The sequence below is a fragment of the Heloderma suspectum genome, chromosome 7 (genome assembly GCF_057233095.1).
Source record: "Heloderma suspectum isolate Gila_16-S chromosome 7, 16-S_ref, whole genome shotgun sequence".
NCBI lineage: Eukaryota > Metazoa > Chordata > Lepidosauria > Squamata > Helodermatidae > Heloderma > Heloderma suspectum.
Window position 1 is genome coordinate 21,118,202 of NC_139464.1, and position 26,808 is coordinate 21,145,009.

The 26,808-nt window shown below is 45.8% G+C and overlaps 1 protein-coding gene across 1 annotated transcript in view; it reads right to left on the reverse strand.

The window, feature by feature from the left end:
* Nucleotides 1–9,599: 9,599 nt before the first annotated feature.
* Nucleotides 9,600–26,808, reverse strand: part of DERA (deoxyribose-phosphate aldolase) — a 69,313-nt gene continuing 52,104 nt past the window's right edge. Inside the window, exons 7-9 of the mRNA XM_084809238.1 lie at nucleotides 23,083–23,195; nucleotides 16,059–16,208; nucleotides 9,600–10,938 (exon numbers count right to left, since the gene is read on the reverse strand). Coding sequence (XP_084665364.1) covers nucleotides 10,882–10,938; nucleotides 16,059–16,208; nucleotides 23,083–23,195 — 320 coding nt within the window. The 3' untranslated portion in view covers nucleotides 9,600–10,881. The remainder of the gene's footprint in view (nucleotides 10,939–16,058; nucleotides 16,209–23,082; nucleotides 23,196–26,808) is intronic.

Genomic DNA, 26,808 nt, shown 5'->3' on the forward strand with positions numbered 1-26,808 from the left:
GTTAAAATAAAAATATGGTCACTTTCTCATGTCGACACGGTGCGTTGACGCGTAAATTCAAACAACTGGCAGATAAAATGTGGCACAGCTTAAGTTCTCTCTCTAGGGTTGGGCCGAGTGACATCCAGGGACAATTAAAACACTGTCTTTCTGTCGGATTTCCAAATCGGCTTCTTTCCTTCTGTTGGGGGAAAAAACTGCTCTTATCCAGTAATTTTATCCTGTCCTGTACTTCTTCCTTTGAATGTCCAAAGATTTTAAAGGCAGGAAAAAAATATTGAGTTGTATCCAATTTTACTCTAACTTAAGTCCCATTCATTTCAGTGGTCTAGTCTAAGTAGGACTAGGACTGGATATAACCCTTAAGCCAGGGATAGGCAATCTCTTTGGGCCATGGGCACATTTGACCATTTGAGAAACTGCCCTGGGCACCACCACAAAATGGCTGCCATGGGAGGCATGGCAAAGGACAAGAATCCTGCCTCAAAGACTGAGTACACTGGATGACCTTGGGCCAGGCATTCACTCTCAGCCTAACCTACCTCACAGGGTTGTTCTGAGGATAAAATGGAGAGGAGGTGGATCATGTATGGCGCCTTAGGCTCTTTGAAGGGAAAGGCAGGATATAAATATAATAAAAAATAATAAATGGCAGAGGTGGAGTCTGAGCCCCAATGTACTAAACAACTCCTTTGAATCCACAGTTTTGTAGCACTAACAGAAACCTATTTCACAGAAATCCCAGCCGCCTGTAACAAAATGTTAATTAAAAAATAAAAGTAGGAGGGGTAGGACACCTTGATGGGCACCAAGGAAGGTGTCCCTGGGTGCATTAGTGTCCACGGGCACCACGTTGCCTGCCCATGCTTTAAGCTATGTAGGAGTAGCCCTATTATATATAAAGTCTGCATTGCTTTTCAGGATCAAATCCAAAGTTCCATCTAGCGTAGCATCCTCTTTCAAGCAGATGTCTCTGTTAAATCAGCATCTGGTATTCTGAGGAACAGTGCATCAGAACCCGAAGGATCCATTTACCTCTCGTGTCTAATATCTCTTGACAGTGGTGATGCCATCAAAGCCTTCCCCAAACTCATTCCCTCCACACGTACTGGACCCCAACTCCCCGTATCTCCAGCTAGAAGGGCCAATGAGCTGGGGATGGTGGAAGTTGTAGTCCAACACATCTAGAGGGCACCAGGTTGGGCGAGACTCTTCTAGACAGTTGTCCGGGGGCTGGAAGAGCCTTTTGCCACACAAAGTGTTTGCAGTGCTCATGGACAGAAATGTGTTCACAGCAATAAAGTCGGCACTCTTCTAGTAAGAGCTTCACAGTTATGTAACTCATGGGGTAGTCAGGACTAGCTTGGGCATAAAATCCAAACAGAGGTAACATTCGTGGGCTTTCTTGCCCTAGATGCCATTTTTCTCTTTTAATTTGAAATGGTGGGCTTTTCTTTTTTTAATTTGAAAGGTGGCCTTTCCCATACCTTGATTCAGAATTCGGTCAGATTCAACATTGGTCAGTGGCTATGGGGACTGTCATGATGAGAGCCTGCACTTCAAAATGTACCACTGCACAACTGGCAGCAATGGAATAATAGCTTTAATAAAGTAAGCATGGTAGCCAGCGATGAAAGCAATTTATGAGAGGAACATGCATGTTATGCCAGTAATTAACATGAGTGTAAGGCTTTGCTCTTATTCTCCAAGTTTTTCTGGGGTGAGTGTGTGATACTCTGTACCTCCCCATTGCTGCCAGGACTGCCAGCTCTAGAAATAAAACCTTCTGGCATCTGAGTGAGCCAAAGGACACAGAGCCCAGAGCACATTTAAGGGTGTGTCTGGGGCAGAGCCTAGAATGGTTCTGTGGGTGGAGCTCAGCAAAGTCTGGCATCAGGGGAAGACAGCACTGGGAGTTGCTAATGCCCTGAGCCCTCAGGAGGGCATACTTCCAGCCCTGTGCCAACCCATAATGCCAGCTACAGCCTCCCAGACTTGGCAGCCCTCTCAGCACTGGAGCCTGGATGGTTTTGTCTGGCAGCCACCACTTTAATTCCCTCACAATGCTTCTTGGGCACTGACATAGTGTTGTGCTGAGAGGACCGCTAGGCCTCGATGGCTGTAGCTGACATTTTGGGTTGGCAGTAGACCTTCCTGAAGGCTTCGATCGTCATCATCTGCCTGACCATGATGACTCTTAACACACCCTTTTATCTCGCATCCAGCCCATTCCTCAGCACAGGCTGAAAATGGGACAAATATCCCTTTTGCCCAATGAACTGGCCAGCATCATCTACAATAGCCACAGCCACATTAAAATCTACTCAACACTGGAAATGTGACCACGTTGAAAGGTCAGTTGGTGAATGTTCTAGTTATTTCCACCCCCATTAGGTTCGTGTGGAGGGGTGTGTGGTTTGTGACATGTGGATTTCTTTACTCTCTCTAACACTGATAATTCCATGTGCCCTTTTTGATAATAAGATGGAGGATTGAGGAATATCTTTTGGAATCAATCAAAGGCAAACTTCACATAAAACACAAGCTGTTCCCTTTGTGGTTAATTTTCATCCAGCTGCACTTAACTACTGATGGAGCCAGCAGAGAAAACTACTTGGCAACATTTCCTAATTAGGGGACGTTAATTACTGCTAAATACTATACAATTTCAATGTTATAAGAGTTCATCTCCATCAATGTTATTACAGTACTAAAGGAATTAATAATGATTTCAGGCTTCGAAACTGTTGCCAAAGTACCCATTAGTTCAGAGTTTTAAAAGTGGCTCAACAATGCAATCTCAATATGGATACAGCAGAAAAGACTCAGAGCCAGTTACTCTCTGCGTTTCTATTATATAGTGAGAGAGGCCTGCTGCCATGGGTTTCACTGGTTATTTCAAATCAATATGTGAACTTCTGCCTCTCTTACCTAGGGATGTGTGAATCACCAAAACCCAAACTCGCCAAAGCGCGTTCCAACTCAAGTCTTTATCAGATTGCAAGCTTTTTTTCTTTTCACATGAAAATCCATGCATATTTTCCCAAATGTGTGTGTGCCTCAATTGTGTGCATCTTTGACATATACACATACTTCTCCCATTGATTAAACAGCATTTGTACACATTTTTCAAAAGTACACATTTTGTCATGTGCATTTTTCAAATGTACGCATGCTGTTGAACACTTAATTTTTTTGGTCTGTGAATTACACTGCATGCTCGGAAATGTATGGACTTCGACCACATCTGAATCCAGACGGTTTGAACCAGGTAAATCCTGATGAAAAATGAACTGAAACGAATTTCTTATAAGTCCCTATTCTTACCTCTGTACACTTCTCCTATATGCCCATTCTCTCTCCTTTCTCCTAATCCAACTCATCCTTCTGGTCTTTTCTGGTTCCTCTCACTAGGCTCAGCTCACCTTTCCTCACCTCAGGCCTTCCCTTCAGGTCATGCTCCAGCTTTGATGAAGCCCCCACTAAAGCGCCTACCATGGGCCTCCTCCGTGTACTGCCTCCTCCTACCAAGGCATGTATCTGGCAGCAGTGTTGGGCTACTATGAGCTGCCATTTAAAATTTCCCCACCATGCTCCACAGTACTGCTACGTTGAGGCATTGTGGGAAATTTAAAATGGTGGCTGCAAGGGATTTTACCATCACTGCCATGGACATTCCCAAGTACATTACAACATATGTATATATAATGGCAGCCTCTTTCTCATGGGTGGGTGTTGATTGAAGAGGGGTTTGTTCATGGGAAGAGCAGAAAATACTGCTCCCCCCACCCTCCAAGCAAAACTTTCCATCCAGATCTTAAAAAGTGTATCTACAGGAATAGGTTTTCCTATTCTTTGAAAATCTGTTGGGGAGAACTTGTTCTGGCTAATTTTGTTGTACGCTGTGGGGTGGGGGAGGCATCCAGAAGGTAGATTGGGATCTACTAGTAGATCTCTGCAGACACAATTTTAATTTCCTATCAAAATGTATGCTTTTCTATAAAATATTCTGGATCTGTTGGTAGATCTCTGTAGACACAATTCTAATTTACTTTCAAAATGTATATCCTGCCTTTCTATAAAATATCCAGGATTTACTGTTAAATCTCTGCAGACATATTTTTAATTTACTATCAAAAAGTATATCATGCCTTTCTATAAAACATTAAAGGCAGCTTACAATAGGGATAAAAATGCCTAATCCTGGTCTCAAACAAAAATAAACAGAAACTAAAAAGCTAAAAGACTGAAAGGCAGCAACAGCATAAAAGCATACTGAGAAATGAACTCTGCAGAAGCTCACTCAAGGAAAAATTATCTTTGCTGCCCACTGAAAAGCAAGCAGCAATCAGGCAGGTGGACCTCCCTAGTGAGGCTGTTCCAAATCTTAGGTGCCACAACAGGAAAGGCCCTGTCTCAGCTGTATTTCTGATGATCCATTTCCAGGCTTCAGACAAAGAGCAGGCAAGCTCATATAGAAGATGATTCCCATTCACACAGGGGTAGGCAACTTGTGGCCCTCCAGATGTTCTTGGACTACAACTCCCATCAGCTTTAGCCAGCATAGCCAATAGTGAAGGATGGGCGCTCCAGTCCAACATCTGGATGGCTACAAGGATTTAAACCCAGGTCCACACCCTGGGTTTTGTCCACTTCCAACATTACCTACATCACCACACTGACTCTCTAATGAGAAATACTTTCTTTAGCTTCTGTAAGGTACGTTTAAGCCTGTAACCAGGGGTCTTGGCATGCAGACTCCAAGATCTAGTTCTAGACCCTCTGCACACCAAGGCTACCTGGACTGGTTCATCTGTTAGAAGGCGAAAGCTACATTATATCACACTCCCTTGTCCTCTGTGCCCTTCGTCTTGTTTCAGCTTCTCTGCTCTTAAGTTAAAGGCCTCCGTTGGTGCAGAATCTGGGAGAGACCTTTTCTACGGATGACTTCAGCAAATCTATCTTTGCCCAGCAATTATTGGGAGATAACATCCCAGGTCACAGATGTTATCCTGGTCTTTTAGAAAACCTCAGGCTCTATTTGCCAACAAACCAGAAACAACGCAGATCGAATATTCAGTTTCATAGCTGTGAACAGAAGCAACACCAGAGGAAAGAGCACCACTGTACAAGGCTGCAAATGAGATGTTTTAGTACCTAAAGCACACAACCACTTTCTAAAGCCTCGAAGGATCAGCCCGGATGGTCCATGAAGCCTAGCGTCTTGTTTCTAACAACAGCCAACCAGGTGCTCTGCAAAGCTCGGAAGCAGTGCACAAAGGTACACAGAAGTTCCCTTTAACTCAGGGGTGGGCAACTTGTGGCCCACCAGATGTTTTGGCCTACAGCTCCTATCATCCATCCCCATTGGCTATGCTGGCTATGCTGGCTAGGGTTGATGGGAGTTATAGGCCAAAACATCTGAAGGGCTACAAGTTGCCCACCCCTGATGTAACTATTATGGCTAGCCACTGATAAGAGTTCTTTATAAATTTGTCTAATACTCCCTTAAAGGTATCTAACCTTAGTGATCATCACCTGATCTTGTGGCAGGGAATTTCACAGACTAATTATGTGTTGTGTGAAGAACAATTGCAGAGCAGAGGAAGGGAAGCGGGGCTATTCCGTCGGCTCTGCTGAGAGACCGGCTGCCTTTGGCTCCTCCTGTCCTTGAGCAGTTCCATCCCAGCTTCTTAGAACAGCTCTGTAGCCTTAAGAACTGGTGCCCAAGTTTGCTTTTTCCTCCTCCCTCTCCCCATTCCCTTTTACGTCGTGTCTTTTCGAGCGCTTCCAGATTGGAGGGCTCCTAGGCCTACCAATCAAAAGGCATTGTGCAGCCATTTCATCTATTGCTCTTGAACAGGTCTTTTTTTTCCTGGTAAAAAAAAGATGGAAGAAGTCATGGGATAGTACGGGAAGGTTACAAATGAAAGATGCCGTCATCTGGATCCTCAGTAAAATTTCAAGAATGGGGCAATGTAACTGCAAAGTGAAAGCCTCATCTGGAAGCTCCCATGGACAGTAAGCCTCAAGGCAGAGAGTGTCTTGTTTTTATTGTTCTGTAAACCACTGGGAACCTTTTCAACTGAACTGCTGGATAAAAATGCTTTAAAGGAGCATTTTCTTTTGCCTGCTAATCCACTTCTTCAGATAAGCCCAAGGGAGGGGAAACCTCTCCACCCACTTTCTCCACACCAAGCCTACTGTTCATGCCCCCCCCCCCGCTGCACACTTTAGTGCAGGGTTCTTCGGTGCAAGGCCTGGGGGCACTGGCAGCTCCCACTCACCTCCAATGCACCCTCTGCCTCTCCCCTTCACTTTCTGTAGTAGCTGCTCGCACTCAGCAGGGCTCCCCACTTTGTCTTCTTGCTTGCTTCAGTGGTGGGCCAGCAGTTGTGATCTGGGCTGCTGGAGGCAGCTTCGGGGTGGGCATGGAATACTCTCTCAGTGATGAGAAAAAGATCCCCCGCAATCCAAGGGCCAAGTGAGCCTGTTGGGATTTGCATGCCTAGTGACTGACGGAGGCTTTGCTTGGATGACAGGGAGGGTGACAGGGAGGAGAGACTCCGAAAGGCCTCCCGCTGAATCTCAAGCACAATGTTGCCGCTTGACTGAGGGGGAAGAGGAGAAGGCTCCCCACGGCCTGGCAAGGGCCCCCAAGTGGCCTTGGTGGTGGTGCCTGGAGCCAAAGTGGCTCCTGCTTGAAAAATAGCAAAATTCGCCGCTTTAGGGTGCAATCCTATCCAGACAGCTGTCAGTCTCCGAACTGGGAGGCTGACGGGCATCCTATGCAGAGCAGGAGGGAATCTTCACCAATGGGCCTCTCCCGCTCCACATCTTTACTAGACAAGCATTTTCGCCCATCTAACTAGGGCTCTGCAGAGGAGGAGGGAAGGCAGCTGGGGAGGGCTCATATCCCTGCTTCCCCAGTCCCCTTCCCTCCCCCAGAACCGCCCCCTTTCCCTTCTCTCCAAAGTCACTTTTGCACCCTTGAGAGGCAGCTGGTGCGGTTCCCTCTGTGCCGGATGCAAAGGGGATGGGGAGGGGAGCTCAGGCTACTGGGTCCGAGGTTGGAGCGCTGTCTTCAACCTCGAATCCAGAAATTGGAACTATCTTATGGCCCTCCAGGCGCTGTCTAGGGGCCACAGGATTGCTCTCTTAAGTGGTTTCTTTCTTTCTTTTTTAAACCCCAAAGCTCAAAACTCTTGAGCTTTTCCTCATAAACTCCTATTTTGCTTTCCCCTTCAAACACCTTTCGAGCTCTAAAGTATCCTTTTTGAGGTGAGGCAACCAGAACTGTATATATGGTATTATTCCCAAACTGGCTGCACCATACATTTGTACAAAGGTGTTATAATACTGACAATTTTATTTTCAATCCCTTTCCTAATAATCCCCTAGCACAGAGTTTGTTCCTCCTCCTCCTCCCCTCCACTCACACAGCTGCTGCATACTAAAGAGTAACACCTACCCCAAATCTAATATAGGATGCAGACAGAAAGGATATTTTCTTCCCCTGCTATGTAAGTTTAAAATAGATAGGATAATAACTCAAATGGCCATTAGGCATTTTAAAATCTGTGCCTTTGTACTGTTAGAATACTTTAGTTCTCGTCTGCCCTATTAAAAGAATTGACCAGATGGAGATACTATTTTCCCCCAACTTCTCTTCTAGCACAGGTTGTATTTAATTAAAAAATGATTCTTCCTTTTAATCCTACCCCTGACATTTTATCTATCATCCAGATGTTACTTCAGCATAGGATCAGCAGGATAAAACTTATTTCTATTCTCTGAAGGAAACAAGAATCCAAAGTTATAACTGAGCAAATTAAAATACGGAAGTAGCTGCTCCTTGTTCTTTTCTTCTTCTTTTTTTTTGAGGGGGGGTGTTCTCAGTTATAGAGTCACAGGCTTTATAGGTCATCTCGTCCAGTATGCTGACACAGAGCAGTGGAGTGGGAGAAGGAAAATTATTACTCCAAACCAAGATACCGGTAGAAGACAATTTGTCAGTGGACAAAATTAAAACCCATCTGCCAAGCTTCACCAGCCCCAAGAAAACCACTCTAAAAGGTTAGTGACTGTAAGCCGCCTTGAGTGGCATTTTTGGTAGAAAGATGGGGTACAAGTCAAATAAATAAGCTTCTTAGGACAAGAGTCAATCTACATATTATGCATAATGTGGTGAGAGACTGAGCTGGCAGAAGACAGCAGGTGGTAGAAGGAGTCATTTTTAAAATGCCCTGCAGACAAAACAAACAAACAAACAAACCAAAGCCTAACTAATAAGTTCTGTGCATGTGGAAATCTTGAAAGGAGTGGGAACACTTTTATTTGCTGAAGACCTCATTCTCTTGAGAGCAATCTGTTGGGGGCTGCATGCCTTCGACCACCCCCTTTGTCTCTTTCTGCCACCCCCCCCTCTCTGATACTCCCTTCTGTCTCTTTGTCCCCCCCCCCTGCCCCCGCCCCTTCCTAATTGCTCAACAGGCTGCAGGGGGACAGACAGATGGTTCTTGCCAGAGGTCTGAACTGATTGCCTCCAGAGGGCTTTTGCAATTAGGACGAGGGCTGCAGGTTGCCCACCCCTGATCTAGAACATCAATTAGTGGCCATCTTCCTGGTTTGCTAAGCCCTTTATTACAGGCAGCGGGCTAAGACAAACATTCAGAAATATGAACACACACACACACATCCCACAGTTTGAAGAGATGTAGACCAGAATTCTACCATCAAATTCTGAGTGATGTGTAGATTGGTTCTAATGAAATAGGGACCTGCCATATCGTAAGTTAAACCACTGGTCTCTCTAGTCCATCACTGTTTGCTCTGACTGGGCATATGCTCTACCACTGAATGACAGCCATCCCCTGTGCAAAAACAAATCACTTAAAACTTTGAACTGTATTTCCAGCTTCAGTTCTAAACAGTAAATTTTAAAGCTCTGGGGCTTGATGTCAGCCTTGGAACTCACCAAGGGCATGTTTTTACAAATAAACCAAGAGTGCTTCTGAGAGTTTGCGAAGTGCTTTCCCTCTCACCAGTGTGTGATTTCAGCCCAAACCCACACATCTGGTATTAGGGGACGAACATTGAAAGCTGCCTTATACACAGTCAGAGCCTTGGTCCATTGAAGCCAAGTATTGTCGATACTGACTGGAAGCAATGGCTCTCCAGAGTTTCAGGCAGGAGTTTTTCCAGCCGTTCCTGGAGATGCTGGGGATTGAACTGGAGGCCTTCTGCATGCAAATCAGGTGCTCTGTCACTGAGCTACAGCCCCTCCCAATGTGGTCCTGAACAGTCCTGAGGCCCCACATCCCTCTTTTTAAAAAACATTACCTAATACTTCAGCTTAATGGCATGGTATCAAATACTCCTTTTTCTCTGGTGAGCTAAGAGTTTCATGCCATGGTGGTGGTGGAAACGGGTAGTCTAATGAGGAAAAGGAAAAGAAAAGGTCTGCCTAGCTTTCTCAGCAGACAGCAGCAACGAAATAAGGCATAAATCTCACTGTGGCCTGATCTTTAGAAAGGTAACGATTCTAGTATTATTTTTAGTTGCATTGCATGTGCGCAGTAATTAATCTCCAGTGAAATGAGAGGACTCACCCTGCACGGTTTATTCTTTTATTTAAACATATGTTCTTAAACCATCAAGCAATTTATTTCTGCAGAGTCAAAAGTTGAAACAAGATTTCACAGAGCAGAAACCCTTTTTCATTTAATTTCATTTTTTTTAAAAAGAGGCCCAGATAAAAGACATGTGCCGCCATTCTTCACAATATTTGTATACAATTTTCCCCCCTCTGTTAGCCTGCGAAGAACTGAAAGGACTTTAGAAGTAAAATGGGATCCTTGTGGACAGATTCACGCGCTACGTTCCAGAGTTCTGTGGAGTTCTGCTACACACAACGGAGCTCCACGGGAAAGCTTCCCTGGTTCAACAACAGAGGTTTCTTAGATGCCACGTGCAACTGAGCATGGGTATGGGAAGGAAGAAGAGTTCCTTTCTAGGTCACCATTTTTAGTGATGCACCATGGTGCATCTAATTGCACCATTTGTGCAATTAGAAAGTGTGTGAATGGCTTTTAAAAAATAAACTGCAGGTATGGGGGACCTGATCTCAACCTCTTCGTGGTTTAAACCCTTTCCCCCCTGCTACTGCAGTCCTGATCCGGATGGCCCCCCCTGCACCTACTAGTTCCACTGAAGAAAAAGTTCCCATTCTGGGGGGGGGGCTGCAACTAGCAGGCACAGCCCCCTCCCTCCCCCGTAAACTGGATCAGGTCCATGGTAGAGGGAAAATAGCAGGCACAGCCCCCCTCCCCCATCCCAGATCAGTCCCCCTCCCCCGCCATGTCTGCAATTTACCTTTTAAAAGCCATTCAAAAAATCGCCAATTGCATGAATGGCACTGTGTCTAGTTTGGCCTTCAAAAGTGCCCCAAACGATCTCTATTCTGACAATGGAGGGTACCATTACATTATGTTAGAATTCATTTCTTTGTTGCACTTTGGCCAAAAGACTCGCTCCTACAAGGCAGCTCACAGATTACAAATAAAGAAATTGAGGCTAAATCAACCATTCGCTCATCACTATCTGGTATTAACACTGCAATTAATGCACCTGAAAAAGAGGCACAGCAAAATTAACATCGGAAAACTTCAAAATGCAAAGCTTTCCATATCTGCCCACAGAATTTGGGGCACCCATTAAGCACAATAAAACCATGAAATGGAAGCACTGGCCCTTTAATCCTTTCGTAAGCACTTCTTGGGCTTGGTTGGAGGAAAGGATTCAAGGACATTGTTCGCTTAAGCTTCTTCCCATGTATCCTCTCTCTCTCCCTCTCTTTCATATCATGAATTAGTCACTGGTCTAAGCCATAGGCAGGTCATAGTACGCCGCGTATCTGCCAGTCACATGGTGGTAAATCTGCAGTGGGAGAAAAGGGGGGGGGAGTTTACCAGAGCAATTATGGAAAAGCAGAAATTAAACAGGTGTAACAAAGCCGACAAATTAAGGGCAGGTTAACAAGAAGGCGGATGCAGTTTATAGATATTTAATTACTCACATTGATTAAAACAGTGCTCTATCCAAGTTTCCTGAAGCCATTCCCTTTCAGCAAGAAATACGAGATGATGTCCTTTCACCTTACATGCCTCACATTTTATTTATTCACCATGCTCATATGCTAGTCTCCTCCCCAAGGAGAGCGGCATACATGGGGCTCATTTAAACTACAACGACCCTGCGAAGCAGGTGAGGCTGAGAAAGTGTGGCTCACCCAAGGTCACCCAGCGAGCTCCATGGCCAAGTGGGGATTTTAAGCTGGGTTTCTTTGATCCCAGTCCAGCACACCAGCCACTACACTACACTGGCTTTTTCCAGGGAGAAATATGGAGAGTGCAATCTGTCTTTGGGTCCTGTCCCAGGTGGAGATTTGAACAGTGCATTTCTCACATCGAAACCCAGCCATGGCAATCCAGCCAAAACCAGCTCTTCTCTTATGTTCCTCCGCAACCCCAAAAGCACTCTCTTGACCGTACCATGCATATCGCAAGCCATAGCTGCAAAGCTACTTGTGGGTGAGTCACATGGTCAAACCTGACCCCCTTCAAAGCATCCTGACCACTCCCAGGGGCAAAAATGTAATGTGAAGAACCAACCACCACACACAGCAGAAGTCACTGCTGGGGCACTGTGGCTGCATGCGCAGGTATCCAGTTCTCACGTTACATTCTCCAACTGATCATAATCACACACAGGAGCAACAGGACCAGCCCTACCATGAGGCAGAGTGAGGTGGCCAGCTCAGGTGGCCAATGCTAGGTGGCGTGGAGGGGTCAGCAGAAGCAGCCCCCTGGCTCGTCCTCTCTGCGGGAGGAGGGAGCTGTGTGCTCAAGGCAGCGGACCCTGTGCCCTCTAAGCTACCCTGCTGCCCTCTGGCGTGGTGGACTGTGTCCCATCACCAGCATCACGGGAAGAATCAACTGCCTGCTAGGTTGGCTTCTGTAGCTGGAATGGCCTTCAGTTCGGGCAGCAAAATGTCTGGGACCAGGCCTGAGGACCATGTCTAAACCCAGTGGAGGCTGGTGGCTCCAAGGTCAGTGGGGCGGTGAATCTGCTCCGGGTTTCAGTCAGAACTCTAAAGATGCTATTCAAAGTGCTTCCACACCTTGGATTGCTCCTTTAGAGCTCTGATTAAAGCCTGTCTCTACTGTCTAAACCACAGTGTGTAAAGCCAGTTCTGGATTCATGAACCAGGTCATAGAAAAGTGCTCTGTGTGGCTGCCCCACAATGGAGGAACTCCCTTTCTCTGGAGGCTTGCCAAAGCCCAATTTTGGGAGCCAGTTCAAAATACACAGTCATGGAGAAGTACAAACACAGAACAGTTTTCTTGTTGGCCTGAGCTACCTCAAGAATCCACATTAAAGAGAACAGTACATTTACACACACACCAGGGTCAAACTAGAAGTGGCAGGGGAGGCCACACTTTTTACTCATGTTCTAGGGACCTCCACTTGCTTGTCCCTCGAAATCATGGCTTTCATAATGCCAGAGTAGCCAGCCCAAACTCTATCATGGGACCAGGAGTCTCAGGAAGGTTTCTTTTCATTCCAGGAACCAAGCTATTGTATCTTTTGTTTAACCCCAACTTGCGCACGGTCATCTCCTTTGTGTTCCTAGTCCGTATTCTAGCATTGCCTCAGTGTGAATGTGTACATAGGCCCTCTGTTGCAAGAACCTGTGATTCTTCCTGGCACATGGCCCATTCCTTGTGATCCGCTCCTTGCACTAGCCTTCCCACTGGGACTGAATCAACATTTCCAGGCCCAGAGCTTTCCTCTTTGCTTGTGCTACCTTGCTGCCTTGTTTACTTATGTAGAACTTCATTCTGCCTGTGAAACGTCTATTGCTGCATTTAGGCAACTTCTTTTTCAGTGGGGCTGCCCAATGTACTGGGAGTTTGGCCACCTGCTTGGGTACTCCAGGGATGTCCTCTCTGTGTGCTTAGCCGCAGCACTGGGGCTACTGGCCTCGGAAAGCCAGGAGGGCCCATGCCTCACAGGTGGAATAGGCAGCAGGACTGTTATGAATTGTTGGCTTTATGCCCAGACGTTCATCCTTCCTGTGACCAAACTAAGAGCCAAGGGCATTTTGCTAAGGCTTCATGGGGTCTCAGGTCAGGCCCGTCCAACATCCAGTGGGTTTCTCTCCCTTGCTTCCCTGCCCCAGTTCCCTTGCCTCCTCTCCATGTTTGTTCTTTTCTTCAGGTCAGTTAGGATCTCAGGAGAAGCACTGCTTCACTGCCTTCCATTTTCAGTTCTATTTTTGCAACCACATTCTGCATTGCGCAGGGCTCAGGAGTTCCTAATAAAAGCTTGGCTTGCCACCAACGGTCCCCCATCCATCCCTTTCTTTTGGACGCTTGTTGATAACTTGGTGCATCCCGTTGTCAATGAAACTGGGTGACTAGTGAATTCATGACCAGAGGAGCCAAGGTAGCCATTGCCCTCTGTGAATTTCCAACTGATTGCAAACAACCAAGAAGTGAAGCTTTTTGCATTCTCCCTCCTCTGAAAGAGGTAAACATATCCAGCTCTGATTTTCTTTCTCCTGATATCATTCTGAATCTGCCAGTTCCGCCCCTTGCATGGCCAACGCTGTGCCACTGAAACTTGAGTTTTCCCCCTTATGTCTAGGCCTCCAACTACAACTCGGCTCTTATCCTAGCATCCTCTCTGTCCTTATTTAGCAAACTATAACTCTTCCATCTTTTCTTGCTCTGCTGCTGCTAATAGGAATCCTAGGGGAATACTCTGGTGGTCCAGCACTAGGGACCAGTCTTACCTTTCTGAAAATATTTGTGGGTAAAATAAAAATGTGCATACTTCACACTTTGGCAATATTCTTGAGCTAATTTCCCCACTGTATCAGATATGGCGTACAATCTGCTGTGTGCGCGCATGCCACACCTCTGCCCAAGATCCTGGTATTTCTGTGTCCATCGAGTACACACGTACAGGTGCGTGTTTACATACACGTGTAATCAAGGACCCGAGTTAACAATATTTTGCATGCAGAGGGTCCCTGGTAGCTCTGGTAAATAAGAATCAAGCAGCAGGAAAAGGGAAATACCTCTTCCCAAGGCCATGGAGAGCTGCTGCCTGGGGAACAGGTAATACTGGGCTAAATGGACAAACACTCTGACCAGGTATGAGGCAGTTTCCTATATTCTATTACCTACTATCTGATGCTTTCAACTGGAGGCAGGGGTGGCCCTCTCATGAAGCTGGGTGAAGCCCCAAGCTCAGGTGGTAGAGCAGGAGAAGCAGTGAATTGCACCGCTCCCCTGTGCCCCCACCGCCTCCAGCGGGTGCTCCAGAGAGCCCCACTAGCCACTCTCCCATCATGGCATTTGTCACAGCGGGACAGCAGGGCTGGCAGGGCTCTCCAGAGCAGCCGCCTGCTCAGTGATACTACTGGGTACTCCAGAGAGCACCAGTCTCAGCCTCCCACTGTGGCAAATGCCACAGCAAGAGAGCAGCTGGCGGAACTCTCTCGAGCAGCCGCCCACCCTCTGTTTCACTCTGAGGGGATCCCTCAGGATGGGCAGCTGCTCTCAGTCACCTGCCCTCTGGCTCGTGCTGAGAATCCTCTCAGCAGGAGCCAGACAGTGGGTGGGGCAGAGTGGGTGGTTGGACTCTCAAGAGAGCAGTGCTGGCTGCATCTTCTGGCCACATGGCTTTCCAGAGAGTGGCAGCAATGGTGGTAAAGGGAAGAGGGGAGGGAGTGCACAACAAGGTAAGAGGAAGGGCGTGCATGTGATGAGGGAAGGGGTGGGTCTGGTGGAGGCAGTGCGTCTTTGAAGGTTTTTAAGCAGGAATTAAATACTCTGTTATTCTGGCAGGCCTTTCCTTTTTAGAACTCTCACTCCTTTGTCTTGACTGTTTATACACTGTTTTTATGCTGTATTGTTTTTATTGTTGGGTTTTTTGTTAAATTGTTTTTACTTTGTACGCCACCTAGAGTATTTGTATATAGGCGAGTTATAAATTGAATAAATAAATAAAGCCGTAAGGTGGAGAGAGGGCTTACGCCAGGCATGACTGGAGATGCCAGGAATCGAACCTGGGACCTTCTGCATGCAAAGCATGTACTGGACTATGGTCCCCGCACCAGTTTAAAAAAGGGGATACAGGAAAGAATCACAGAACAGTAGGGTTGGAAGGGGCCTACAAGACCATCGAGTCCAACCCCCTGCTCAGTGCAGGAATCCAAGTCAAAGCATACCTAACAAGTGGCTGTCCAGCCTCATCTTGAATGCCCCCAGTGTGGGAGAGCCCACCACCTCCCTAGGTAATTGGTTCCATTGTCGTATTGCCCTAACAGTCAGAAAGTTTTTCCTGGCTTCCTGTAACCTGAGCCCATTCTTCCGTGTCCTGCACTCTGGGATGATCGAGAAGAGATCCTGGCCTTCCTCTCTGTGACAGCCTTTCAAGTACTTGAAGAGCGCTATCCTATCTCCCCTCAGTCTTCTCTTGTCAAGGTTAAACATGCCCAGTTCTTTCAGCCTCTCCTCATAGGGCTTTGTTTCCAGTCCCCTGATCATCTTTGTTGCCCTCTTCTGAACCTTCCCCAGCTTGTCTGCATCCTTCTTAAAATGTGGTGCCCAGAGCTGGACACAGTACACCAGATGACACCTAACCAGTGCTGAGGGGAACTAGTATCTAGAGGCACCTAGTCCCACACGGCTGCCTCAGATTCCTTAAAAAGCAGCATCACAAATGCACAGCATGAATTCTACCACAGCATAAGATGGGTAATTTGTCACAAAATGAGCACATTTTCACTATGCAGGATCCCCCTTCTTCAGAATGACGAAAATCAAGAAAAAGAATTTGCTAATAGTAGCCGTTAAAAGCAAGGCTCCGATATTTCAACAACAATGTAAGAAAACAAAACTTCTCAAAAGGCAATTTTTAAAAGTCTATATCTAAGAAGACAACCCCTTTTTTTTGGTAAAGAAAAGCATCAGTAGAAACCAAACCTGTCTCTCAATATCTCCCAGCAAAGTACTGGCACCCAGACGAAAGAGTTCTGGTTTTAGCCAGTCATCTCCCAGTTCTTCCTTCATCAACGAAAGCCAGATCAGGGCGTCTCTGGCAGTGCGAATGCCTCCCGCGGGCTTGAACCCAACCTTGATTTAAGAAACAAAGGGGAGGGGGAGAGAATAAAAAGCAGATAATGAAGATGTCATTGGAGGAATACATAAAACTGGTACAGAGGAAAACAGGAATTTGCATATAAATGCATAACATCTATCTATGAAATATATGCAGTAAATATTTACTTATACAGGGATTTCTATCCTGTTTTTTTACTCTGTAATGCAGGTGTGCAAAGTGACTTACAGGGTCAAACATAAAACCAAGAATAAATATGCCACCCAAGCAAAGATAGATAGATAGATAGATAGATAGATAGAGCGAGCAATTGGAAGAACAGGGATAAATATATAGTCTTTAATTTCTATCACACGTTTTGGCTTCTGCGTTTGTCAGTGACAGTTTGCATGAGTATCTTATATTAATTGTCAGAGACAAAGGCGGAAGCTGCAACTTTTGATAGAAACTGAAGACTATATATTTTAACTAAAGAAATATATATATATATATATATATATATATATATGCTTTGCCAACTGCTTTACTAAAAATATCAATTCTCATTACAGCTGGTTGCATCTCTCTGGGATCCAGGGTTGGACTACAACCTCCATCATGCTCAGCCAGCATGGCCTCCTGCCATGCTGGTTGGGGTGATGGGAGTTGTAGTCCAACACACCTGCAGGGCACTGGGTTGAGGAGGGTCTACTCCCATGCTGGCTGGGGGTGATGGGAGCTGTAGTCCAACACACCTGGAGGGAACCAGGTTGGGAAAGGCTGATGTAGAGGGTCACTTTACACGATGCTTTTGAAAAGGGGCATTGCATGACAGGTCTGTCAAACAGGGTACAGCTGGTAAGAAACTGAAGCTAGTCCTGCCTCGTGAACGGGTGTGTATGTGTGATGACACACAGCTTTCTAAACAAGTGTTTGTTGTAGTTTCACATTAGATTTTTTTTTTTAATTGGGTATACAATTTTTTAAAAAAAAAATAAATAAAAAAGGGTGTTCCCTTTGGAAAACTAATTTCAGACTTTCTGACATGGATCATGCTACTGTGCTGAGTTCATTGCATACCCTAAAAGTCTCAGATGTGGAAATAAAAGACTTCCATGAAACATGATGCCCCCAAGGACATATTACAAGGTGAGCCTTGCTACATCAGACCAACAGTCCAAATATGTGCAGCCAAAACGGCGCAAGAGGGAGGCCTCAGCAGGATTGGGGAACTCCAAGGTTAGCAATGGTACAAATGACATCTTTAGAAGAAGAAAAAGGTCCTAAGAAAGGGGAGAACCCAAAAACAGCCAAATGGGGACTGAGCATGATGGCTGAAAACATAAGAACATAAGACGAGACCTGCTGGCAGACCAAGGGTCCATCTAGTCCAGCATTCTGTTCACACAGTGGCCAACCGGCTGTCGACCAGGAACCCACAAGCAGGGCATGAGTGCAGCAGCACCCTCCCACCCATGTTCCCCAGCAGCTGGCTCACTGCCACTGGTACTGGAGGTAGCAGATAGCCATCGGGGCTAGTAGCCATTGACAGCCTTCCCCTCCAGGGATTTGTCTAACCTCCTTTTAAAGCCATCAAAATTGGTGGCCATCACTACATACTGGAGTAGTGAATTCCATAGTTTGGTGCTGTGTGAAGAAGTCTTTCCTTTTATCTGTCCTGAATCTCCCACCAATCAGCTTCATGGGATGACCCCGAGTTCTAATGTTATGAGAGATGGGGAAAATGTCTCCCTATCCACTATCAACCTCCCTGCCCCCACCTGGGGATCAAGGAGTGGGAATGGACAGGGGTTTCCTGGAAAAAGGCATGGCTGGCTAGCTGGAACCCTCAACAGGAACACTCCACACTGCAACATTTTGTTACACGTCTCATTTGTCATGACTCATGGCCACAGCCCACAGGTAGCTCTGTCCTCCATGAAACATGACAAAGTTGCCTGGTCGTTCTGTGCATCAGAAGCGCAGTGAATTGTTGTCCAGTGATAAATGCTCAAGATAAAAGATGCAGACCAAAGCTTGAGGCACACATTAAATGCTCTGTGAAGCTTCACACGCTGTCACACACATTGCATGCATGTGTGATTATGTATAAGCCTTGATCTGAAAAAGATGTTGTGGGTGGGTATCTGATGCCCATACAGAGCTTGTACATTAAGAGGATCTGCCCTGTAGGACAGCCTTCCCCAACCTAGCCATGCTGGCTGGGGATGATGGGAGCTGTAGTCCAACACATCTGGACAGTGCTGCACTGGAGAACGCTGCTGTAATGGGATGCAAACCTGTTTCCACCACTGAAGTGGACAGGGAAGCTCTTTCTCACAGCACGGACCAGGGTGTGCTTCAGAGATCCACAGGGGTCTCGGACTGGGCCCACAGTAGCAAAACACATCTGGGTTTCCCACCAGTGGCCAACCAGATGCTTATGGGAAGCCCACAAGCTGGACATGAGTGCAATAGCGCCCTCCTGTTCGCGCTCCCAGCAACTGGCACATACAGCCATATAGCTTCTGGGAACTAACTGATGGTGTCCCGCACTAGTTCTGATGACCTTGCACTAGCATAAACCCATGCTTGCGCAACGTAGCTAGAGGAATGGGAATAGCCAGTGATTTGCTGCCCAAACTGGGTGCAGTTGGCAAATTCTGGCACTGAACTGCCCCTTTTCCACATTGCACTGGTTATGCTGGTTTACACTTGCGCAAATTCATTACCACTAGCACTGGAACACCATTGGTACACTGCCCTCTGATCCGAGAGGTATTTTTTAGCCACCGTGCTTAGTAGCCATTCATTCAATTCACGGTGTTTCCCCTTGCCTCCTGCACTACAGATCCTTATGTCAAGGAAAGGATATTTTCATGTCAAAGGAAGAGGTGAAAAGTTTTTCTAAAAGAAGAAGAAAAGGGGCTCCCCTTATTTTTTTTCTGAATGCAGCTCCTTTTAGCACATAGCAGGCTCCTTCTGACATTTCCACAACTTGCAGGAGTGCCTGGGGTGGGTGGGGAGGGGGTCGCTTCCAGAAGTGGGCCTCAGAAACACCAGTACACAAATGTTTGCTCCGTCTGCAACATTTTTAATCCAGGCCACCAACTTAATTCCCGCTTCAAGTGCCCCCCAAAATCCATTTATTTTCACCCACAGCTGCCTATTGCTATCCCATCTCCCTTTCTGTTTTTCTTCAGACGCCATATATGTATGTTTCATTCAAGAGCTATAAAAAGTCTAGCTACTTTTCCCCCTGCTGTTTTCACAGGATTTCATTATTTTGTTTAATAAGTTCATCTCCTTGAGAATTTTTTCTTGTCACCTTATATTATTAAAAGTAATAAGTTTCTCTGGACTGGGGATTCCCCAACAGAAAAACCAATTTGTGTGTGTCCTTCAATAATGACAGGAAAAGATTATTTCCCATTATGCTGCATACTTTTCATATCACCACCACCGCTTATCATTCAATAAATGTTAGCCTGCAACTGGCTTCTGTCCTCGGAAGAAGTTTAATTTCTACATTAACCTGTTTTTACTAGCCAACGCCTTTGGTGAAAAGCATCTGTACAGCAGCCAAATTAGTTTGTTAAGGAAACCATTTAGAAACCTCTTGTCAGTGATAAAATTGTCTTCGTTTAATAAAAGGAGATAAACTCAGTTTACATCAATTTTATTATTATTATTATTTCCTCAGCAGGTGCAGGCACCATACTTCTTTGGTTAATGGAACTTTAAACATGCCCCCCTCCACACTCCATAAATTCTGTTTAAAATAATGATAAATTAAACAGTTATCTTAATGACATGTGAAACCTCGGCTGAGGCAGTGCAAAGGATGAAACCACATCATCCTCAACACAGAAGCCCTGTTTAGACATCACACTTATGAGTATGGCCAGCATACAAGCAGGGTGGGGCTGTGCCATGTAGCCCCTTCCCGGACATTGCATGCACCAAGTCCCCCCCCCCCCAGCGTCCATACATACAGCACAAACACCTGCAAGGAGGCATCCAGCTTTCTATGTGAACTGTTCTACACAACCTGGAACTCTGACAGCACAGGGTTCTAGGTCACTCTGAGGTCCAGCTGTACATGTGAAGACCCTCGCCCTCCAGATGTTTGCGCCAAACGCACAGACACTGGCGGAAGAGGCTATTCGGTGCGTGCAATGTTAGGGGTATGGCTACTCTTCATTGTCCCGCTCATGTCTTGGACTTACTCATAAGTAGAACACCTGAATAGGTCCAGAGCTCTGCACCTCTCCAGAACTGCGTCACACTGGGACCGCATCTCAAATGAGATGCGTTGACTTCTGCTCGGACACCGTTGCTGCTGCGCAGGCTTCACCAGCTCCCATAGTCATCGGGAAGAATATCTGCCCAAGCGTTAGGCCTGGTGCACGACTTGAGGGGCTGGCACTGTCAGGGACCTGGAGCCCCGGCCCTCCTGCTCCTCCTTCTGGCTGTTGCAGCCCGTCCGCCGGCCCTCTCAGAGTGAGCAAGCGGTGACAGGAGCAAGGAGAAATTGGCCTTAGCCTCTCGCAATAGGGCAGAGTGAGGCTGCCGACGTTGGGTGTCATGAAAGGACACAAAAGTGTTAGATATTTAAGTCGTTCTTATTGTGTTTTTACTCCCAGGAAGAGGAGCTCGTGGGGTTTTCTTCCTCACGGGCCAAAATAACTGGGCTTGCCTTAGGTCTCATGTAACTTTTCTGGGTGAATGCCATTTGCTCAGGCAGCAAAATGGCACAGGTCAGCCCTAAAAGGGGGAGGGAAAGGATAAGACCGCATGCTTCTGATGATAAAGCCAGATACCCTCTTGAAAGTCAACCCCTGCATTGCAGAAGCACTGTTAATTCTCCTGTTCAAGATACACTACCTAAGGAGCTCAGGCTGGCATACACAGGACCCTTCTTATACCCTCAGAACAACCCTGTTAGCCTGAGTGATGGTGACTGGCCCACGGTCCCCCAAGTAAGCTTTGCAGGGCACTAGCGGTTTGAACCTGGGTCTCCCCATCTTAAAGCGTATTCCTTTACCATGGCCTTCCCTTGACATGACTGCTGTTGTTGCTGTTACTGCCACTATTGTGGCCTGTTTTATTCTTGGCTTTTATTGTTGTTTTTATCGTTTTTACTATTTTAATTGTTTGTATGCATTTTATTGCTGGAAGCTGCGGGGGGGGGGGGAGGTGTTCCGCCCTGAAAGAGGGCCAAGAAATGTGTTAAACAAATAAAATAAAATGTAAAAGTCTAGCCCTCTAACCCAACCTCGGGCCCTCGAGGTGTGTTGGATTGCAACTCCCATTGGCTGCCTGACTAGGGAAAATGGGATTTGCAGTCCAACAGATCTCGAAGGCACCAAGATGGGGAAGGCCGATGTATATTAAAAGCCTAACTTGAGTCTCTCTGTCTTAAAGCTACAACAGTCGCTTGCTATCAAGGAAACAGTGAACCACACCACCGGTCCTTGCTCAAAGTCTCCCACTTGTCATTTTCTTTGTAGAAGGGTTTCTCTGACCCTCAAGTTAGAAAACTGTGTAACCTGAGCTGGCAAGGAAGCTTCTTATTTGGCCAAATTCTTTCCTACATTCTGCAAAGAAGGTTATCTGTTTGAATGAGGCTTTAGGACAGAGCATGCGCTGAACACTGGCTAACAATTCAAATTTTTCTGTTCAGCTGCTTCTGAATCAGAATCTGGACTGAGATTTGGGCTCTGCTAACTCTAAGGAAATAGGGGAGACGTATGGAATTTTAATCACCTGGAAAGCTGACTGGGGTGATTTCATGATGGGATATAAGCATTAGTAAGAAACAAAGGGGAGCTGCAACAAAATGTTGCAGAGTGAAGTGCTTCTGTTTAGGATTCCAGCCAGCCGTGCCCTTTTCCAAGATTCTCCATCTCATTAACACCCCTGCAACCCGCAGCAGGCAGTGAGCATTCCATGCCCACTCAGCATGCTCAGTCCTCATTTGGTTGTTTGGGGTTTCCCCTCCCCACATTTTTTCTGCAAAACTTGGGGCTCCCCCAAGCCTGCTGATACTCCTTCTTGTGCATGGATGGAGTTGTTCTGATTACATAAGGATCCACACTTGGAGAGAATGAGTTCTGTATTAGAATATAGGATGGCAATATTTGCTTCTCATTCTCTGAGATGAAGGTCTCTGAACAAACCATGTGCACCTGTACTGTCTGAGTCTGTCTGCCTGTCTATGGGTGTCCTTTCATAAGTAGGGAGCCCTGTGGCTCTATGTCACAGCCAGCTGGTGTAGTGGCAGAGCAGGGGCATTGAACCTCAGGCCTGCAGACCAAATCCAGGGTTCAACAGATGGCCACACTCTCTTCCCTGGGCACACTTCTTCCCCCCCACAACCACCAATCATTTGGTGGTTTCCTGGCTTTGGCGCATTTTTTCTCATTCTAAAAGGTTGAAATCCTTCTCCAGAGGCTTACCTATTAGCAGTAAGAGGTTTAAGCTAAAATATGCTGGCATTTTTGGCACTACTCCTTTCCCCTTCAGCCCTACCCACTACCAAAATGCAGCCCCCAAGACCATCTCAGAAATTAAATTTGCTCTTGGGCTGAAAGAGGTTCAACACCCCTGGCTTAGGGTGTCCGACTAGGATTGGGGAGACCCAAACTCAGCCACGGAGCTCCCTGGGTGACCCTGGATCACCTCCTGTCTCTCAGAGCTGTTGTGAAGATAAACAGGAGCGGGGAAGAAATGCATATACTGTCCCGAGCACAGTGGGAGAAGGACAGAATAAAAATGTAATAAATACATCTTGAGGAGCCTAGAACATGTCCCCTTTCTGATATCTCCCACACTACACACTCACGATGTTGCTTTTAAGAACACGGTCTTCTAGACAAAGAAAAGACAGAGGTGGTATTAGGTTACCTTGCAGCCAGTTTTCCAGTAGAAGTCCCTAATGGCTCTCACCATGACCAGTCCTACTGGAAGGATAGCATTGACAGCTTCTTTTCCTGTGGATGTCTTAATAAAATCAGAACCTTTGGGGGGAAATTTAAAAAAAAAATCAGAAAAAAAGGAAGCATTTCATTAACAAAATTATCATTATACCTCCTAGTTTATGCTTCGTTTTCATCATATGAAGTGTCTCTCCCCCTTACCAAACTAGGGGAAGAAGTGGGGCCTGCAACAAACTTATTATGGAGTGATCTTGTTCAGGATTCCAGCCAGCCATGCCCTTTTCTGGGGTATTTCATTCCGTTCCGCTTACCCTTTTATTTTCATAACAACCCTGTGAGGTAGGGCAAATTAAGACAGAGTATGTGGTCCATCTGGTTGGCCACTGTAGACTGCAGGATAAAGTTCAGCATTCTTTGGTCTAATCTAGTAAGGCACATCAAGCAGATAGAGGGACCATCTGGGCAGAGTGAGCAGGAAGCATCATTATTGCTTTTTCTGTTGTTATACTTTCAGAGCTTGTTCAGCAACATTTCCAGGGTGTGACGTGGCAACCTACAATTTCCAGAAAAACATATGAAGCTGCTGAATTAGCAAGTCAGGCTGGGCTATTTGTCCATCTAGGCCAGTACTGACACCGTTTGCATGACATGCCAGGCTCGCTATGGGTTATTTAACCCATGATGAGCTGTGGTGTGTACTGGATGCCATTTTGAATATGAAACACCCAATGGGGTTGCAGCGTGTCATCCAAACCTGGTCATTGGGGGTTTTGAGAGGGTCTGTTGTTGCATTATGTGAGTGGCTATATATCCCCCCACAACCCCATTGGGGGTTCCATATTCAAAATGGCGCCCGGCATGCACCACAGCTCATCGTAGGTTGAATAACCCACAGTGAACCTGGCATGTCATGTGAACTGGGCCTTTGTCTACTCTAACTGACAATGGCTCTTGGGCAGAGGTTTTTCACATCTACCTGGGTCCTTTTTAAAACCGGAGATGCCTGGGATTAAATGTAGGATGGTCTACATGCAATGAATGTCCTCTACCACTAAGCTGTGGTCCCTTATTGAGCTCGCTTTTTAAAGCTGATGACCAAAGTCTCCTCTTTAGAAAAGCAAATCAAACTTCCTTGCACCAACTTATCCCCCCCCCCTTTTCATTTAATTGCAGAATTTAAGTGTTTTAGCACAATGCTTCCATTCCCCCACCTCCTTTCGGGGTAAGGTAAGTCAATGCTTTTATAAGTCTGGTAATTAGAAATCTCTATGGTATAGTTTCATTAAAAACTTTCATTAAACAACATCTGCCCTTGTATAGGGTCTCCTAATCAATTTGGTCAAACAGAAGGGCTTCTAATCGGCTGTTGATAAAAATAGAAGATGAAATTTTAATTCTAATAGATTAACCACAAACTCAAGATAGTCTTCAAAATCCATCTCGCTCTATTCTCCAGTGGATTTAACGACTATTCAGCAACTCATTACTAAATAGAACAAGATGAACATTTTCCAGTTCATTAAAGAAATGTACTATGTATTTTTGCATTGTCCTCATGATTCGTTACAGGGAGTCTTAATTACAAGATAATGGATAATGGTTATTAAACGTAGGCTCCAGTAATGAAGCTCTATTCATTTGCAAGCCTCGGAGAGTGCAAAGAGGGGAAAATAAAATTACTAGCTACAAAAGATTAACGGATCAAATTATTATTCAATTTTGAAAATCTCATTCAGACATTGCAGAAACAAGAAGGGATTTAAAAAAAATACTAGTATTAGGGCTATAGTGATGCACTTATTTTTTTAAAATAAAATAATATCTTAAGGCTATTAGCAGAATAATCAGCTTGAGATGTGATTATCAAACATACAGCCAATTTAGCAGCATCTTCTAACAATGAAAACAATACATTTTTTTATTTCATGAACAAATTCTATTTATGATACGAACGAGAGAGCTTGCTAGCAGGATTCCACAAAGAAGACAGAAGATAGATGCAGCTACAGAGCTTTACACTGTAAAGGTATTATTAACATTTTATATTCCACTAATGAAAACAGGAACTTGGGGGTGGGGGGCTGGAGAAAGCAAGCTACTGTTTTAAAATGGAGGCCATTAAGCATAATTCATGCTTGCTTTATAAATAAGGTGCTTCTGGCCATATTATTCACCTGTCAGTGCTTCATTTCTTTTTCTTTTTAAGAGTTGTAATGAAAAAGAACAAAGTTTAGAAAAAGAGAAAAGGCTCAGAGTCTGATTTTACAGCAATGTGCAGATGGGATTTAGTAACAGCAGAAATTGTGAGCGTCTGGGCCGGTCAAAGACTGGAATGGAATGCCAGTGGAACTCGGGTTCTGATAGACCTAGCTACAGAACAGGAGTGCCACATGTCCTAAGGGAACAAGCTATTTTAAAAAGTCAGAAACTGATCTGGAGGCAGAGAGCTCAGAAACACAAGGCAATTATTAGAGTGGCCACTTACGCATTCCCCCCCCCGCCCAAGGAGAAAAGTGGACACAGATTTGCATAAAATGTGCACTTGCTCATTTACACGTATAGATCAGGGGTGGGTAACTTGTGGCTATGTTTTGGCTTACAACTCCCATCATCCCTCTTGCTAGCATATTGGCTATGCTGGCAAGGCCTGATTGGTGTTGTGGCCCTCCGGGTGTTTTCACCTACAAGTTGCTCACCCCTGGTATGGATGCAAATTTAGTGATAATTACACTAATTTAAATAGAAATACACTACGTGACCAGGTGACCTGTGTGCCTACTGCTCAGTGTGCTGCCTGGGAGCTAAGTGTTGGCGGGCATCTTCCAGGTCCCTGCTCTCCCTTCTTATGGTTCTTTATCGTTAAACTGGACTTGGCCCGGAAAGCCCTTCAAACAGAGGATGCCTTCAAATAGAGGGCCCTCCTCTGTAAAGCAGAACACATGCTCCAGGGCCGGCCCAAGGCATTTTGCTACTGAAGGCAAAGAACAAGATGGCGCCCCCGCCCATTCCATGAACAAAAAGCTAACTGGAATGGCAGCTGACTCTTTCTTCAATACTGACAATGGGTCAGTATCCTCCCCCGTAGGCAGCAGACAAGCTTAGAGGGCACAGGACAGGCTGCACAGCACAGAGTTCTTTCCTCCAACACATTGCTGCCACCTCCCAGGATTTGCCACCTGAAGCAACTGCCTCACTTTGTTTTAATGCCTAATTCTAATGCCTCGCTTTGCCTAAGGGCAGGGCTGGCCCTGCTTAGGTCAAGGGGCAGCTATCACACACACACACCATTTTAAAATTACCAACATAGTTATATCTCTGTGCCTTTTGCTCCAAAGGCTCTTCAAGGCTTCTTAGAAAACCGTGAGGGGTGTCTCTGTGAAGGGAAAATCTGTCAAACACATGTAGGCTGTTTGGGGAGGGGGGGTATCTGAGAGAGACAAGTGTATTGGACAACTCTATAGTGTAAATCCAGTGTTGTTCTCTTGTATCTTGATGTTGCTGCTTTTTAGGAAGTGCGGTTGTAGCAGCAACGTGGGGTTTGGGGAGAGGAAGGGGTTTACTTTCTTTCCACCCATAGGGGAAAAAAAGGGGGCTCTTGTAGGTGTGTTGTTGCTGCAGGTATAAATGCTTAAATTGGTATATTCAAGTCAAAGGCTCAAATCCATTTTGCTCAAACAAAGAAAAGAAATGGGTC